Raw genomic sequence first — 19,399 nt, 5'->3', positions numbered from 1 at the left:
TTGGGTAGCACAACCTCAGATTCCCAATCAATCAGCCAGTTTTTAGTGTCCAACTCCACCAAATCACCCACTGTTACGACTATTGCCGGCTCACACACCTGGTCAGACTCACTGCTGGGCTCCGGTTCCGAAGCGAGGGTCGGCGCTGTAATCCTCACAGGCTCCGTCGTCACAGCGGGTGGAAGCTCCTGTCTGCAGTGGGCTCTGGCGTCATTTCCGTGTCTTGGGGTGATGGTTGGCTGGGCTCTGGGTCTGATGACGTGGACTCTGGTGTGGATTGGGGTTAGAGACTCTCCAGACAGCACAGGATGGCCTCCCTTCATGTTCCTATCGACATGTCTGGAAGGTATCTTGGTTGGTGATAGTTCGCCCCAATCCAGAACAGCGACTTCAGGGTCCCATCATCGAAGGCCGTATCTTGTGCGAGGGTGCAGAAATAGATGGAATATTTAACAAATGAAAGTCCTTTCCTGGCTAGGGCAGTGAATGTTGCAGCATAATACTGTCACAGTGTCGGGTTTGTGTTCTCCAGGTGTCCACTAGATGTCCTCCTTCCCCACGGTGTCATTCACATTATGAACTACATTCCCCACGATCCTTGTCTTATCATTGCACTCAGCTGTTCCTTATCACAGATCATTGCACTCAGCCATTTCCCCATTATCATTGTCTATTCCCTGTGTATATAACCCTGTCTGTTTTAGTGTGTGTCACGGAGTCCTTGCATTTATCACGCCACTTCAGTGTTCTGTTTCTTGCCTGTTCTTGTCTTGTGTTTTGGCTTGCTCTATTGGAATTTGACCCATGCCTGGACTTGACCACTGATTCGGATTACCCTCAATAAAAACTTACTGCAAATTGGATCTACCTCTGTTCTTGTGTGGGATCGTGACAGAAGGACTCCGTCTACACCTAGATCCAGTGGTATGTGTTCAAACTTCTCTTCCCCAGCCACCGAGCGGGAGAGGAGAGATTTTTTTGAGGGAACCCGCCTAGTAATTTTTCGTGGGACCCGGGGAGGTCGCAGAGGAGGAGGTGGTCGAGAAGAAGTCCAACACCACTCTCCACCCTGGCCCCCCTTCGACCCTGGGCTGGTGAGGGACAGATCAGAGCCACCATCTCGCCGTCGCGGACGGAGAAGGGGGAAGAAACACACGTCTGCCAATCCGGAGACTGATCACACCCCGGAGGTCGTGCCCGAGCAGCCCGCTGTTTTCCCGGAGGCCGTGCCCGAACAGACCGCTGTTTTCCCGGAGGCCGTGCCCGAGCAGCTCGCTGTTTTCCTGGAGGCCGTCCCCGAGCAGCTCGCTGTTTTCCCGGAGGCCGTGCCCGAGCAGCCCGCTATTTTCCCGGAGGCCGTGACCGAGCAGTTCGCTGTTTTCCCGGAGGCCGTGCCCGAGCAGCCCGCTGTTTTTCCGGAGGCCGTGCCCGAACAGCCCGCTGGCATCCCGGAGGCCGTCCCTGAACTGCCTGCTATCGCCATAGCCGCTGAAACTTTATTGGATTATTTTTCTACACTATTCAAGATCCTAGAGATTCCCAGGAGTGTTCAAGTCACCTCTGTCAATCCAAGGACTGTTCACGACCAGCACAGCTGATCCAGAGTCAGTCGCCTGCACAGCTGATCCAGAGTCAGTCGCCTGCACAGCTGATCCAGAGTCAGTCGCCTGCACAGCTGATCCAGAGCCAGTCGCCTGCACAGCTGATCCAGAGCCAGTCGCCTGCACAGCTGATCCAGAGCCAGTCGCCTGCACAGCTGATCCAGAGTCGGTGTGTCTTCCAGAGCCAGTGTGTCTTCGAGAGCCGGTGTGTCTTCCAGAGCCTCCACCTTGGCCGCCCAAGGGAAAGTCTCCGCCCTGGCCGCCCGATGGACTGTTGTCTCCGACCTGGCCGCCCGATGGACTGTCGTCTCCACCCTGGCCGCCCGATGGACTGTCGTCTCCGCCCTGGCCGCCCGATGGACTGTCGTCTCCGCCCTAGCCGCCAGATGGACTGCCGTCTCCGCCCTGGCCACCAGTTAAGCCATCACCCCCTGTCCATGTTCCCCTCCATGGACCTGGCCCCCCATCCCTCCCCCTGATCCTTCACTGTTCTACCTCCTGCCTTGGACTCTTGTTTTGTGTTGTGGTCTTTGTTGTCTTGGAGCGTCTGGTAGCCGCTCCGTAGAGGGGGGGTTATGTCACAGTGTCGGGTTTGTGTTCTCCAGGTGTCCACTAGATGTCCTCCTTCCCCACGGTGTCATTCACATTATGAACTACATTCCCCACGATCCTTGTCTTATCATTGCACTCAGCTGTTCCTTATCACTGATCATTGCACTCAGCCATTTCTCCATTATCATTGTCTATTCCCTGTGTATATAACCCTGTCTGTTTTAGTGTGTGTCACGGAGTCCTTGCATTTATCACACCACTTCAGTGTTCTGTTTCTTGCCTGTTCTTGTCTTGTGTTTTGGATTGCTCTATTGGAATTTGACCCATGCCTGGACTTGACCACTGATTCGGATTACCCTCAATAAAAACTAACTGCAAATTGGATCTACCTCTGTTCTTGTGTGGGATCGTGACAAATACATTCTGGGTCCGGTATTCTGTAACGTTTTAGCTCCAAAGAAGTACAAATAACAATAGGATTTATTAAATAAAACCAACTAGAGAAGAACAAATGTCACAGCTGTAGAAACTGAGCTGATTCGTTCAAACAAAACAGAACAATCTAGGACCATAAATTAAGTGGGCGCCAACCAGTCTGAGCTAACTAATCTTAAAACTTAAAACAGAAAACACAGAATTTGGTTAAAAGAAAAAAGAAAAGTATTTCATAGGTCCCTAAATGAAGTTTTATACAAAGTTCGGGAGGAGCATGTTCAGGTAATCATCCAATCAGCACAGCATCATTGCAACGGACGTTGGTAGGTTTATATCACAGCCACGTACCGCACTAGACATTAATGGAAGAAAACGTAGGCGTGTTATCCAAGCATTAATGGCAAGGAAAGACCCTTATACTGTGAGCAGCACATATTAGGTGTTTCTGGGGTTTTCTCACTCATTTATGCTCCGAGGTCTTGATTGTGGCATTTCTTTGAGGTTTAGAATCCAGTATTTCTGTCATTATTTTGTCTTTTATGAATTTAATAAAGAACTCTGTCTCGTATTATGTCCAAACACACTGCGCCTTCTAAGTCAAGTGACCTGTAAATGCGCAAAAACTGTTTCCATTGCAGTTTTGCGAAATATTCCTTTTTCGAATTGCCTGAAAAACCACCTCATGCGAGCGTAAAAACTTTTTTGCGATAAATGGGAGTTTTTGCGAAATTGACGTGTTTCCATTGGGCGTATTTTCAATTCGCAATTTCAATTTGCGCAATTTGAGAGGTAATGGAAACGCGGCCCTATTGTCGATAATACATTTAATCGATAAAACTGCGAAACATGTTAAGCAGACCCAAGGAAAAATGAAGCGATCGCGCCAGAGTTATATTTGGGACCATTTTACAGCTAGAGTTACACCTTCATCATGACTAAGTTTACATGTGCATTCACAGCCTTTTCTTTTGTGCAAATGTAAGTTGTAATATTGTGTTTAATTTGTGTAGGCCTATCTATATCTGAATTATCTCATATAGGATGCAGTTGGTTAAGAATTGACACTGTAGTAAAGCGTGCCCTGTGGTCATCTTCAGCTTAAGCGCATGCAGCTCAAACAGCAATGCACAACTAATATAGTGACTATGTCATACTGACTGTCATATTACATAACATTATAAAGAGACCAATATTGTAATAAAGCATTGTGAATTATTTGAGTTTAGTTGCTGTGTTTCATCGCGTTGCTCCGGGAAGAGCGCGTCCACAACATTAGTTACACATTCTGAATAGCACATAACTTAGTTCAAGTTCACTTGTTACATTCGCGTCATTTTGTGCACATATAATTTGTAATATTGGGTCTCATTCATGAAACATTCGTAAATATACGAGTAAATATGTGAGTGATTTGCGCGTAAAGAGACTTTCCCGAAAACTCTTCTCCTGATTCACAAATACTTCGTAAACGTCAGATGTGATAGTGAAACGTGTGTGTGTGTTAATAAATTCCAATCAGTCGTAAATGGGACGCGCGTGCACGCTCATTCTCAATTACCATAAATCCCGCCCATTAAATCCTGCCCAACTATATATGGGCATCATATTATGGCACCAAACGAAGGATTTCAACATGTCTTCTCAAAAGCGGATAAAAAAGAAAAATTTCTCAGATTCAGAAATTGAAGTTTTAAGGGAAAGTGTCAAATATTTGTCAAATGTTGTGAATAAATAAAATTGTACATACCAATTAGCCATCCGTCTGTAACTGCACCACTGTCCAAACGTCTAGCAACTGAGCTGCTCCGAAGAATTAAACTATCATGAGTACCACCCGGCCAGCGGGCCACTACATTAAGTAGTGCACATTTAGCGTCACAAATTAGTTGTGCATTGATGGAATGATAGTTTTTCCTATTCAGAAATGGAAATGCATCATGTGATGGCGCCTTGATGCGAATGTGTGTGCAATCAATTGCTCCTATTACGTTTGGCAGCTTTGCAATAGCAAAGAATCTTTGCTTCACCTCAAACTGATGGACAAGGTTATAGGGGAATTTTATATATTGGGGCATTAGCCCTATTATGCAATCAAGAACATCTGGGATGATGCGACTCATGGATGACTGAGATATCCCTGACCTGTCTGCAATCTCCCGCTGGAATGTTCTGGTTGCCAAAAAACCAAGCACGGACAACACCTGCAAGTGTGCTGGAATGCTGTGGGATCTTCTAGTTTGCCTTCTAAGATTGGCCTCAAACATATTGCATAAATGCAAAAGAACTGGTCTGGGTAGCCTGAAACGACTAATTAACCAGTCATCATTCTCGGCAAGTAAGTCTGCGCGGTCTCTGAAAATACGCCTTTTGCGCAGCGCTCTATCTGCCAAATCTAGTAAAAGTGCTATATCAGCCATCGTAAATGTTTCTTGTTATGCCTGATTTCGGCATTTTATAGGAAACAATTTCCGTAACAATTAAGGGGCTATTAGTTTGCCCAGCCCTATTGAAAGCAATTAATTATTTGATTAAAGTGTTCCGTTTGCAGATGCTATTACTGGCTCTCATAGTAAAAGTAAAAAGAAAAACCGTATGTATTTACTATATAATATTTTTTTCAAAATGCTGTGTAAATATGTAACCGATTAAGGTGAATTAAAATGCAGCCTTATTAATGAGCAAAACGTTCGGATGTTAAACGCACTATTTACGCGTGGCTGGGAGCAGGTGTAGATTTCTTTCGTACCAACTAACATTTGGGAAATACGAACATTTTAATGAATCCGAAAATTTACACCAGAACCCCTTTACACACGATTTACACAAAAATTCGTTCTGCTCGTGTTTCATGAATGAGACCCATTATGTTTATTTTGTATATTATATGATTAATCCAACGCATTCTCATCCTTGGGCGTCATAATACTGACGCTTTTGGCATGAGAACGGGCTGGATTAATCTCATATAGGATGCATTTCTTTGAGTTACATAACACACAATCAAAGTGCTGAAGTTTAGCCTACTGGTGTTCATTCAGTGAGTGCAGCTCAAACAGCAATGCACGACTAATAGTAACTATGATTGGGACTGTCATATTACATAGCACTAATGAGAACACTATTTTAATAAATCGTTGTGAATTAATTTGGTTTAGTTGCCGTTTTAAGCACGTTGTTCCAGGAAAAGCGCATCTACAACAGGAGTACACACTCTGACAAGCACGCATCTGAGGCGGCGTTGGTGACATTGTATTAGTCATTATATTTGATTACTAAATAAGTAATTTAATAAATCATCAATCACATCGACTTATTTTACAATCATACTAGTCCTTTATTTAAATTAAAAACCCTTCTCATTAATTTGGTGTGGAACATGCATTTGGAGCAGCATTTGGAGATCCTGTCATGCTGTTGGCTATATGCCACTGCAATGGACACATATTGCAGTATTAAAGGTAGGGTAAGCGTTGGACATTGTAGATATTTGAAATCAACCCAAACAAACACACCCCTCTCTTCATTGCTCCGCCTCCAAAATTCAGCCTCCAATCCTAACCGCCCTGCTCCAAGTCAAGGTCTAGAACTCGGATCGCCGGCATGCGAGGCAAGTGCACTGACAATGCTAAACACCGCATTCTCTAGCATAGTGGATGTCTGTTTATCATAGCAGAAGTGCAACAAAATATTGCTTCACGAAAAATAAAGCGCAGATGATGAACGAATGACAAGGAAGCACAAAAAATTTACATACAGTACATAATAGTAATTACAAACAAGAGTTGGTTGTTATAATCATAGACTGTAAAAAATATGGACAAAGCGTCTGTGACGTCACCCATAGACTTCTGAAGAACGGTTTTGAGGCCGTTTATGGGGGGTATGGGCGGCGCCATATTTCAATACAAATGTTCAGAAAGGATAACTTACAGGTATGATGTGTTGTGTCAGATCAAATTTCAGGAATTCCACTCGGCGCAGCCTATGCTCGTTGTCAGCTGTCAATCAAGCTGTCAATCGCGCCCTTATTTGTCATACATTTTATATCTAAATACGATCTAAACTAACGAGTTAGAAAAAAATTCACCCCCCCCTCACAGTTGTCAGGCACTCGGAACCTATCGAAAAATACAATAAAAGTCCATGGGACCAACCTGTAAAAACATGAATTTATGCTGTGAAAACGGACATTTTAACATGGGGGTGTATGGACATTTGCTCCCTTTTGGGACCTTCCCCTAGCGGATTTTCGATGTATTGCAGTTTTTCGCACTTCCGGGTAGGCTTCATTTTTCAGATTAGAATGTTGCCTCTTGGTTATAATATACAACAGCACAGCAGCTCCAGACAATGACAGTCAAACCCAGTGTTACTCATGTGTGAAGCAGATTCAAAGCAACCTCTGCGTTTGTTTTCAGGCCTTCCCACTAAGCTCTCTCCAGTGCTGCAGAGCCGGATTATCCATAAGGGCACTTGGGCCAGTGCCCAGGGGCACCAACCATTCACAACCACTAGGGGGGCACCACATGACATGACACAAGCTTTAAAATATTTTTCGTAAATTGTTATATTATTAACTTGAAATTCTTGAAAGACCATACATAACTCGTTTATGAACACTAATTTAATAATAATAATAATAATAAATTATAAATAAATAAAGATTACATGACCACTATCACTTCCCCCCTCCCTCCCCAATCTGTCAGAGTTGAGTTGGTCCACAACAAGTACGCGCAAATGTGTCATTTTTTTTTAACGGCTACAGAAAATGAATCTAAATCCAAAATGGACAGACCATCACTAGTTTTTTGTGAGAACATCACTAGTTTTTTGTGAGAACATCACGGGAATTGCGATCACTAGCAGCGCTGAGTCTGACGAAGCCGGAGCTAACTGGAGACGGTAACACTCGGATCTCAGATATGGTACCGCCGGCGCTAGCGCCGCTAGCGGGGGAGATGCTGCAGCCCGGTGCGTGTCCACTGTTCTCGACTTTATGCAAATATCAAGCGAAAAACGCGGTCGGGATGTGACATCTGTTTTGAGAGTTTAAAAATATGCAAATTGTGCCGGAGTTTATGCTGGATTTAGTGCGTAAATCATTTTGTTTACAAATTAGACGCTTTGCAGTTATATATATGTTGAATAATTTATTTTGGATGTGTTTATTGTGATTATATTGGCTGGGTTCATAAAAGTTTATAAAATTGAAATGATCTTTGCTTGGTGCATTTGGAAACAAAGCTTGTCTATTTCTAAATGTAATCGCGTGCATCGCTGATAATTATACTGTCCGTGTGTTGAAAAAAACTTAGATTAAACACACTCGCAATAGACACACCCCAAAGCGGAGACGTTACAGCGTTGCCAGCGGCACTGAGCGGAGTTTTGCCGCTGTGTGGACACGCACCGTTACTTTTGAGGTGCCCAGGGGCACAACACTGTCTTAATACGGCCCTGCAGTGCTGGACAGCTTTTCTAATATTAACGCAGGTCTTAAAGCTCTTGCCCAGTCAAACCCTTCATTTTCCAGCTTTTCTCTTTTGTATTGTGTCTCATCTCTATTTCTACATTCTTTCTACAAATCTCCCTCTTGATCTATCTCTCTCCTCCACCATCATGCACCCCTTAATGCTGATTGGCTACACACATTTGTTGTTGTTTGTTCGTGTATTGGTCCGAATAAATTTCAAATAGCGTTTTTCAAATATCGCTTACCCGACCTTTAAGGCTAACGATTAATCGATTAATTGATTGTTAATTTAAACGATGACCGATCATGGGAATTTGTGTAAATTGACATCCCTAATTTCAATTAATTAGACCTGCTTTTTGATAACTAAAATTTAATTTAATGGGAGTCGATCAAAAAAAGTAATGATAAAAAAATTAAAAAATAAACAGAATCCAGAAAATTTTTAACTGAAAAAGTAGAATTTGAAAAAAAAAAAAACGGAATTTGGGGAAAAATAAAATGTATTTCATAGGGCCTATTCATCGTAGAAAGTGATCATCTCTTCAGAAGACATGGATTAAACCACTTGATTCATGTGGATTACTTGTATGATGTCTCTTTGCACTTTCCAAAACTTGCAAATTTTGGTTGTGTGGATTTTCGATGGATAGGCAAAAATTATGAGGCAATATTAAAATATCTTAATTTGTGTCCCGAAGATGAACAAAAATTATTAAATCCATACAGAATAAATTTTTTTTTGCACCAGTCCCTAAGGGACCCTCGCTAAATGGGTGATAATTAGCAGTGGCTGGGTAAGGTGTTAGAAATAATGGGTATCTTTTCTTGCCCTGCGACCCTGGCTGTCTCCTAGGCTTTAGGAGCCCCCTGGACTGAGAGCACTCTGTTTTCTGCAACCAGCAGATTAAATTATACACGAGCAGAACAGAATAAAAATATCTTAAAAGACAGCTACCCTCTCACTCCATAATTCATATAGACTAACAAAACTATAAAAGAAATGCTCGAGTCAATGTAAGCTCAAAGCTCTGTTATACCTTGCAAAGGCTATGCTAAATGGTGTTCCGTGAAAAAAAGCTTTAATTTCACTCTAAAATGTGTAGATGAAAGCAGCTCCCATTTTGTTGCATAGCAATGTGTATGTCAGTATATTTTAAGAGGAAAAATGGCCCCTAATCTATTTCCTTAATTTTGCTTTAATTAAATATTGTCTTTAATATTTTTATTGTGATTATATTCATGCTATATTGTGAATATAGCCAAGGCTTTCCTGCACATTGGATCTTGAGTATATGTGGTATGTGTTAAAAGACTGTCATTCTCTAGGGGAGCTGTATTATTTGTTTCTCACTGCTCTCTGACCCCTTCTTTAGAAAGTTGAAGATGTTTCTATAGACCACATATTTGTTGGTCTGACGTCGTCATACTCAGATTCTAGTCAGAATATGAGTCCTACCTCTGCTCCATTGGGCTGTGATTAAGGGGTGTGTTTCAACCGAACCAGGAAAGAATATGCCTCTGTACTAAATTGGATAGACCTACAACCAATCAGAGCAAAGGAGTAAGTGATGTATGTTCTTCATTCATCTTTCCGATCGACAAATGCCTTGATTGCGGTTCTCTGTTCCTCTTTTGAAATTAATGCGCTGTCGATATCTTCTATAACGGACGCAATGGTGGAATCTACACATCTCAATTCTCCAGCGGCAGTCATATTTGTTGTAAACGAATTCAACACAAGCACTCTTTGGTGACGTGGATGATTAAGTTACTGTTGATCATCTATCCATCATCGTATAAAGCCCGCCCCGACAATCTGATTGGTCCGAACAGCTCTGGTTCGAGCATAGTTGCTTCACAACGGATCAAGTCCAGACCGAACTTCCCGACCTCAAATGTTCAGAAACATTTGAGAAAAACCTCAAATGGGCGGGGCTAAGTTTGGCTGGCATCCAGGCTACAAATTTGTTGGAAGTGAATGTATTCATTAATGTTGACCATTAATGTTCTTGGGATGATGACAATGCATGCAGAACCAGGTTCCATTCCTGTGAAAATGGCAACCCGATAGATGATGGCATTCTGAAGAGGTCAAAATTCTCCTGAATCGGATTCAAAATTATATAAATACCATGTATTCTGTTTAACGTCCATTGTTGGTTTAGGAGATCAATGATGCAGCAAAGACAAGGAAAGGCAGCTATGTGTTCTCCTTTTCCTTCACACTCTTATTCCATCCTCTCTGTGCTCCCTCCCCATTTTCTTTTTCTATCTTATTCAAGTGCAGTTCTCTTTCAAGCAACACAGCCCACCCCCAATGTTTAGTTTCCTTTTCTGTTTCCCTCCTCCCTTCTCTGCTTTCTTCCATCTTGCCTGCATGCCTGCTTGATTATGTCTCTGCTAACGTTACTTAAATTTTTCATTGCCCCTCTACTCTCTATCTTTCACTACTCTCTTTCCTTTCCCATGGCTTCCCCTGCTTAGCTTGCCTGAATTCCCAGAGCAGCCCATCACTGAAGCATCTGGCAGTTTTAAAAAGGAGCACAGGATTGAAAGCCATTGTCTCTGTCAAAGAGGTATATATAAATTGATGCTCTGTTAACATACTGTGAAACCAAATGCATATTAGGAATTCTCACTCAGAATAATTGACTACTGTTAAGACTAAGCATTATTATAAGCCCCAGCAAATGCCAGATGCAATTTGTCACTACATTGCAAAATGGGTAGTGTCGTTTTTCTGGAGATACATTTTAATAGTTAAAAGTTTTTAAAATCAACAGAACCAATATGCATCAATCAGTTGGGATCTTTCCCCCCCCCCTGGTGTGGTGCACTGTCATGGTTATGGACTCTTGTTTTGATATTCTGGTTTGTTTCCTTTTAGTTCTGGTTTGCCTACTCTGGTCATGTCCTCGTTTTATCTTATGGTTAAGTATGTTTTGCACCTGTCTCTCATTATGTTTTTGTCTTTTATTTAAACTCTGTTATGTTCATTCCCTTGTTTGTTGTGATAGTGTTTCTCCTATGTTCTCCTGAGTGTTAAGATAATAATAAAGTTCTTATATCCTCTTTTTCTTTGTGCGTGCTTACCACTATCGTTACAGAAGAACCGACCGACATACAGTATAATAATTAGAAGTATGGACATACCTGCTGTGCCTGTCGTCGAGCAAAAGACTTTGGTGAATTATTTGGGGTGGGTGCTCCTGCCCTGCGGTTCCCCTCTCACAGTCTGCAAGCCAGAGGCAGCAATCGAGTCCGTCCCGGAACCAGAGCCAGCTCCCGGAGTCGAAGCAAGCTGTCCAGTCCATCCGAGGGCCAAGAGTGAACCACTGCCTTATAGTCCCTACCCTCAAATCGATGCCTTTCCGCTGGTCCCGTCTGGCTGTTTGGATGTTCTGGTCCGGTCCAGAGACCTTCCTCCTCCGATGTTCCCACCTGACTTCCTAGTTCTTTTTCCTCCACTGGTTCAGTCCAGTCCACTGGATTCGCCGTCTCATTTGGTGTCGTCCAGTTCCTCGGCTCTGCCTCTACCACTAACTCTGTGCAACTCTACGGCTCCGCCTCAGGTTTCCCAATTCCCATCTCGGTCTCCATTGCTTTTGGTTCTGCCTCCGTCAGTCAGTCCCCAGGTTCTGCCCGGACCTTCAGCCAAAGCTGGTGAATTATTCAACCGGCTCCTCCTGGTTCCTGTCAGTCACCAGCTCTGTGCCCTCCTCCAAAGCCCCCTCCCTCTCTCCCTCCACAGTATGAATATCAGTTATGGAGCGAGGACGCACCTTCGCCGGAGGGTAGACTACTGTCACGGATATGCTACTGTCACCTTTAGTTACTGTTTCTCTGCTCTGTTTAGTTTCGATATCTTTACTGATTATGTCCTTGTTTCTTCTTATGGTTATGTATGATTTGCACCACTCTCTCATTATGTTTGTCTTGTGTTTATACTCTGTTATGTTCAGTCCCTTGTCGGTTCTCATTTGTATTTAGTTCCGGTAGCATTTCTTCTATGTTCTCCTGAGTGTTTAGATAATAAAGACTGTGTTCTTGAATCTTCTTCGTCTTCGTGCGTGTTTACCACTATTGTTACAAGGACACAGGGGAATGGCAATTTTCTTTATCTAAGGTAATATACAACCAAACTTAGAGCAGTTCATCGCCCGACTGCCCATAAAGATGGCAGTGGGTCCAGTGCCACCATCCCACGTCGCTGGACTCGGCCTTCCAACTGGCGGAGGACCAGATGGTGGCATGCCCCAGGGTAGGTGAACCCCTTCCATCTGTCTCTCTCTCCTCCTCTGTTCCTCTCTCTCTTCTCCCTCTCTCTCTCGACCTGTCCCGTTTCCCAGGAGCCGCAGGAACCTTCCACAGAGAGCTCCAACCCGATGGAGGAGTGGAGGAGGTGCAGAGTTATCAGCTGGCCCGTGGGCTCCCTCATGCAGGGCCGATGTCCAGCCCCCTTCCTCCGCTCTCTCCGTGTCAATACCTTGACCCACTTTGTGCCACGGCGGCAGGGAAGTCTGGCAGGCCTGTTGCCATTGCGGGGTCCCGGGGCATCTTATCGACAGGTGTCCGGTGATGGAGGTGGGGACCCTGGTCCAGATCCTGGACGCACCACAGGCTGCCCTCGATCAGGCTGGGTTGTACTAAATACCTGTGATTATTAAGGGGATTACTTATCAAGCTTTGGTGGATTCAGGATGTAACCAAACCTCCATTTATTAAAGCTTGATTCAACCTGCTGCATGGTTTCGGTAAGGTGTGTGCACGGGTATGTGGTAAAATATCCCGTAATGCCTGTCACTATTCAATTTAGGGGAAAAAATCATAATGTAGAGGTCTCGGTTAGTCCACACCTCAGACATCCGCTAATTCTGGGAACAAATTGGCCAGCATTTAGTCATTTATTGCGGTTTCCTGGTACCAACATGGATGTCCAGTCCTGCTCTTGGAGGACCAATGTCTAGCAGAGTTTAGCTCCAATCCTAATTAAATACACTTGAACTAATCAAGGTAATCAGCTAATCAAGGTCTTCAGGATCACTACAAACATCCAAGTGTGCTGGGGCAGGTTGAAGCTAAACTGCAAAACATTGGCCCTCCAGGAGCAGGATTGCTCACTGACATCATATTCAAATCAATCTTTTTGTCTCTGCTACCAGTTAATAGTTATACAGTACATATATATCCCAACTTTCTACGGTGACCTGGAGGGGACATGTTCGGTTCACTTAGTTTTGTCGCGGCCAAGAGATATTAATTTGAACGTCATATTAACTTGTGGGAATGTGATCATAAGTCGTGGCCACAAGATAATTTTGTCAAGGACATCCTTATGTTGTGGCCATGCGATGTAAAGTCGTGGCCTCGGGATCCTATGTTGAGGGAACGACATCTATTTATCATGGCCATGAGTTAAATGCGTAAACAACCTGCGCGACCATAGCAACCTGGAATTATCAGAAATGGATAGGCCTATAATAATATTTATTTTTAATTAAGAAAAAGTGCAGAATTAAGAAATTATTATATTAACATTCAACAATATTCCCTCAACATAGGATTTCGAGGCCACGACTTTACATCATGTGGCCACGACATAAGGATTTCGTTACCTCGACAAAATGATCTAGTGGCAAAACTAAGTGAACCGATCATGTCCCCTCCAGGTCACCGTACTTCCTGAATGTGAGACCAGAATGCCCAGACTGAAAGCCATGTGAGAGGAGGCAGTGGCTCTACTGCACTGTGACTAGGTCATTACCCTGTCAAACAAAGATCTCTGAGTGAGTTGCTAGTGCTCAGCTCAGTTAAATTAAAGATTGTGACGTTTAATAATAATACATAATAGCTGAATAATAGTTAATGTAGTAGCACAATAAAGATACAATAAATATGCTTTGCTGTTTTATAGTTATAATTATAGGTGGAACAATGAAAAAATATATATTTTGAAGTAAATATGAAAATATTTAAAGGGGTGGTTGATTATGATTTAACTTTTTTAACTTTAGTTAGTGTGTAATGTTGCTGTTAGCATAAACAACATAGCTCAAAGTTCAAAGCAAAGGGAGATATTTTCTTTTACAGAAATGGCTTTTTAAGGACTACAGCAAACAGCTGGTAGGGACTACGATGAGCTTCTTCAATGAGCATTACCTCACACAGAAACACATACATTTTAAATAAATAAATAAATAAATAAATAAATAAATAAATAAATAAATAAATAAATAATCATCTTGACATATATAAAATTGACATAAACCCCGCCCCCGGAAACGAGATGATTATTTATTTATTTATTTATTTATTTAAAATGTATGTGTTTCTGTGTGAGGTAATTGGAACACATGAGCTCTTGAATCTCCACCTGCAGCTTATTTGCATTTAAAGGGACACACATAAATATGGGGCGTTTTTGCACACCCTCAAAAAATGACTATTTTAACATGTTATAAAAAATATCTGTGGGGTATTTTGAGCTAATACACACTATGGGGACATCAGAGACTTATTTTACATCATGTGAAAGGGGCATTATAGGACCCCTTTAAGCATTGGTTATTTATTTATAGTCTAGTCCTAAGAAAATTATGTTTCATTAACCCAGAAACAGTGTGAACAAATGAAATGTTACATGATATTACTTTGAAAAAACAAAACAAAAAACAGACTGATTAATGTCCAATGTGGTTGCTGGGAGAGATGTGTAGTGGGAGCCTTCATAAAGCTCTTAATAGATGGACAGTTTATTCTCAGGGTAAAAAAAAATAAACATACATTCCCATGACTCCACATCCCTCTACCACTTTTAACCAAACCTCCTCCTCCCCAGTGAGAGTGATCATCAGTACAGCTGGGATGGAGTATTCTCTATCTCTTTTGACTAAATTAAATAAGTTCTGGAATTAATGAACTGAAAGATCTATACTGAAGGTTGAAGGAAGGAGGCTGGGGGAAGGGAGGTTTTATTATCCAGTATACACAACAGGGACAATCCCCCTTGAGCAACCTGAGGTTAAATGTATTGCTCAAGGGACATTAATAGTAGATGAGCTCAGAGTGTCAGATTAATGGATCCTTTCAAATAAAAATAAAAAACATCTCTTTGTCTGGATACTGTATTTTAAATATAATTTTGTAAAAAAAACAAATAAGCTTTACAGCTTATTATTGGAAAGGGTTTAAAAACAATGTTTTCCATGGTTGTTCAGTGAACCATAAACAATTATTGCACATGCACCTGTGGACCAGTCCATAAGACACTATAACAGCTTACAGGCGGTAGACATTTAAGGTCACAGTTACAATAATTTAGGACACTGAACAGACTGACTCTGAAGTGTCCCTGCTCACCTGTGTGAACATGCCATTGATTGCAAATGTGGCCAGAGCAATAAACTGCAATGTTAGTAATGTAAAGATGCTATAGGGTGGGGTGGTCCCCCTTGGCAGAAATCACAGACCAAGGGGTTAACGGAGCAGAGATAAGGGGGCACACAGTGAGCAAGGTGGCTGGGCCAGAATGAAATTGTATTAAAGCATAAGTTCTTCTTTGGCGAAATTACATTTCTTTAATAGCCTAAACCAGGGGTCGGCAACCTATATGGCACACATAGGGGTAATTGCTAGCATGTGAGCAAATCATAGGTATGTGTTTAATTCAGATGAAGTACATTGCACCTACATACAGATCTACAAGGATATCATACATCATAGTAACACAGCTTGTTTTATTACATAAGGAGCTATAAATATGATTAAAGTGTGAGATTTAAATTACGCAAGATAATGAAAGTGCGCAGCTCTGAAAACATGAACGCTGTGCATCACACGCACACAAAAGTTCTGAGTCTGACTGACAACTCACAGCATGTTCTGCTATTTGTTGCACTTATCTTTGAGAAAAAACAAAGTTAATGGTATACATTTCAGAGATATAAAGTATGTAAAGTCCCATTAAAAATTCCACAAATATCGCGATGACGGTGATGCATGTGCAATCTCCATTCATGCTGGTCGCTTCATGTGTTTCAAGTAGCTCAGTATCTCTTCAGCAAGTTGATGTGCAAACTGCCGCAAATGAAACTTAAATGTTCAGTGTCGCATCCTGAAGCTCAACACACAGTTGTCTTCATTAAAAATAGTGAGACTAAATTAATTCACCACATAGACACTTAAACAACATTCAAAACTTGATTTTCACCACAGGGGGACTTTAAGCTTGGGTAAGCAATCTTATGTAGGTTATTTTGTGTTAATTATATAATGACCACTAGGAGGTGCTCTAGGCATATGTTTTCTTTGATTGTTTTTCTCTGAAGAGATATACATTGTTGTTGAAAAGGAAAAATAGTGAGACATGTTTGTTGCTTTTTACCATGAAATGAGAGTTCAGCGTTTTTATTAAAATCAACACATTAAGGTTTTATCTCTCATTCACCGTGACCCAACAGCAAGTTTTGGAATGTTATTACTTTAACTGCAGCGTCCGCGGATATAACCGCGATCCACACATCACTAGTTTATGTTTACTTAAGATATAACCGACTGTGTTTACTAGGATGTTTGCCAAGGCTGGTATTTTGACATAATTTCATAATTATGCATTTGTCCATTCAAGCACAAAAAGAAGCGAAAAAGAACTTGCTCTCTGTGTGCGCTACAGATGTGTGCACAGAAAACTTCACTCATTACGCGATTACAGAAATGCGTCTTTTTTTGCTCAAGTGTTGCATTGATACATAATGTCGTTAGTTTGATCGATGTATCAATCCATATCTATATTGTTACACCCCTAATAAGGAAATTGCCATTTGTTTGATGACTAAGATTTAAGTTTTGTAAAGCTTCAGCATAGTAGGTGAATAAGGGGCATGAGGGGATTGTGTCTACAAAGAGCAAGAAATGGTGATGTGTTGCTGTGAAAGCTGATGGGGAAATTGGATTAATAACACTGGGTTATGGACTTGGCAGGAGCTGAAGGATAGGAGCGTGTGCTGGGACAGATTGAAATTTGGGGGTGGGGTGTATGGAACGAGAGAAAAAAAAAACAGTAGTTCTGCGGCAGAAGGATTTTTTTTTTTTTTTTTTTTTTTTTCAGACACATCAGCATGGAGAAAATCACAGAGACATGAAATGAGAAAAATAATGAAAACTTGATCTGACCATTCTCATTAACTTCATTCTCATTTAACATTCACGCTACAAAGCTAGCAGGCATCACCAACATGTTCAAGGGTTGGTTAAGCTAAAACACCACATAAAACTCAACTGCACTAACAAAACCAAACAATTTTATGCAACTGGTTCACAATGTACCCACAGAATTGCTCCTTCCTCAGAAATGGCAGCCATTAACTCAGCATAAACCTAAGGGACCATTTGCAGCAGTGTCCTTTTAATCTCTAAATTGGCACATACATTGGCAATAAAATGGGGGTGGGGGAAAGTGGGGACACTGAACCTCTCAGGTTTTTTTTTTTACCATACCAGCAAAACGCGATATGAGATTCAACACTTGTCACTAATAACACAATATTTTCAACAAGAGTGAAATTAAAGTGACTATGCACCGTGTACAGTAGGACAGCTTCTTGAACACAACAATCTGGACAAACGTACAAGCAGGACAAGACTTCACAAAATAGACTTTACTAAGACAGTTTTAACATGTACTGAGAGTCTGAAAACACCACAGGTAAAGGAAGGCTGAAACAGCAAGGGTGAAACAAAACATTAAGCATGTCTGAATAAACAGGCTGTTGTCTGGTAGCACTCACAATCAGTTTTGAAAGGTGACCCCAGTTTGTGTGAATGTATTGGAGTGAGTCAGCGCAGTATGCAGCCTTACCTTATCCCTCCTAGCTGCTCTCAATGGAAAGAAACACGAGAAGAGGAACTTCCCCCAGCTTATCACTGCTGCCAGACACCAGTTCAGCCGGGCCATGGTTGCCTCCTTCTGTCAGTCTTTTGCTGCCTTTAAATCACCCTTTCTATTCTCTTTGTATTCTCCAGGTATTTCCAATAGCAGAGAACTGATGGGAAAACAGATCCCTTTAGCTGCAGAGCAGGTAGCAAGAATTACCCGACTCTTGCTCACACACACGTTACCTTACTCAGTGGATGCTGCAGCATTCTGTCTGTCGAAGGAGGATGAAGAGGAAAGAGGGAGGGTGTGAGAGAAAAAAGCAGAGAGAGTGAGGGAGAGAGAGAGGGACATGCAGTGGGAAAAACTAGAAATAGCAGAAAGACAAGTTGCTTTTGATGAGGAGGAGGTAGAAAATGAGAAAAATGTTTGAGGAGAAACTGAATGTGTGCGAGAGAGGAATGGGCTTTGGAAGGAGAAAACATTTCCGGCGATTAACAGGAAAAAAGAGAGCACAATCTTGAGAAAAGAAATGAAAATAGGAGGCAGGATAAGATACAGAAAGGATGGAGTGAAAGAGAGGGAGAACACAAGAGGGAGACTGAGTGAGGAAGGCAGAAATAAACTGAATTGCAGTCTCTGAATGTCATCACACAGCCGCACACGCACAGACACATGCATGCACTCTCACACGAGGCTATACGAAGAAGGGGGGACAAAAAATGTGCCGTGTGCAACTGGGTTTCTGTGGAAGCGTTGCTGTGTTTTCTTTTGAGTCCATATGTGTGCCTGTGTGAATGCATGTGGGAGCTATGTGTAAAAGCTCTCTGGTGTCAAGTGCTCATCCAACTGCAGGTGCACCGCACCACTGCAGAGTCGCCACGCTTCACTAACAAACGTACCCTCACACTGCATAGAGGGGGGTGGGGGTGGGATTAATAGAGAGCAAGCAGAGACCGAGAGAAAAAGAGATGCCAAAAATTGCAGAGAGGAAAAAGCAGAAACGGGGGGAAGAGATACAAATACATGTTCATACATTCATACTCACTCTATTTTTTCCCCCACATTTTTTTTTAACTAATTCCTATTGCATATATCCCCCCCCCCCCCCCCCCCCCCAAAAAAAAATTCTGGCACTACTGAACACCATAGCATCAAAACATAAGAAAATATATGCGAGTGAGTGCTGCAGATGCTTTTTAACACAGCTGCAGGGTCTATTTTATCCAAGCAAAATCCATCATTAAAAACAACAGACTCCCATAATCACTGTGCCGCCATATTGACTGTGCTGTCATATTCAGTTTGAACGTAGAGTGCTTTTTTTATTTATTTTTTTTATGAACAGACCTTGTGCCAGATCTGAGAAACATGAATCTCCCAAGCTCCCTTGCTAATAAAGCTCCCTGTCACCATAGTCTAGATGACATATACCACAAATTTGCATTGCAGATCTGAATT

The 19,399-nt window shown here is 42.1% G+C and overlaps 1 protein-coding gene across 8 annotated transcripts in view; it reads right to left on the bottom strand.

The window, feature by feature from the left end:
- tns1a (tensin 1a) overlaps nt 1-18,804 on the bottom strand; it is a 129,680-nt gene extending 110,876 nt beyond the window's left edge. For 4 of the 8 annotated variants that reach the window (XM_082136684.1, XM_082136685.1, XM_082136687.1 and 1 more), the window contains exon 1: nt 17,924-18,804. In XM_082136684.1, coding sequence (XP_081992810.1) covers nt 17,924-18,019 — 96 coding nt within the window. In that variant the 5' untranslated portion in view covers nt 18,020-18,804. The remainder of the gene's footprint in view (nt 1-17,923) is intronic. The other 4 variants (XM_082136686.1, XM_082136690.1, XM_082136683.1 and 1 more) reach the window with 3 other exon arrangements.
- Between the last annotated feature and the right edge of the window lie 595 nt (nt 18,805-19,399).

This window comes from Leuciscus leuciscus, assembly GCF_965113295.1.
Source record: "Leuciscus leuciscus genome assembly, chromosome: 14".
Classification (NCBI taxonomy): domain Eukaryota; kingdom Metazoa; phylum Chordata; class Actinopteri; order Cypriniformes; family Leuciscidae; genus Leuciscus; species Leuciscus leuciscus.
Note: the sequence above shows the minus strand (reverse complement) of the source record. Positions and strands in the feature narration are given on the sequence as shown.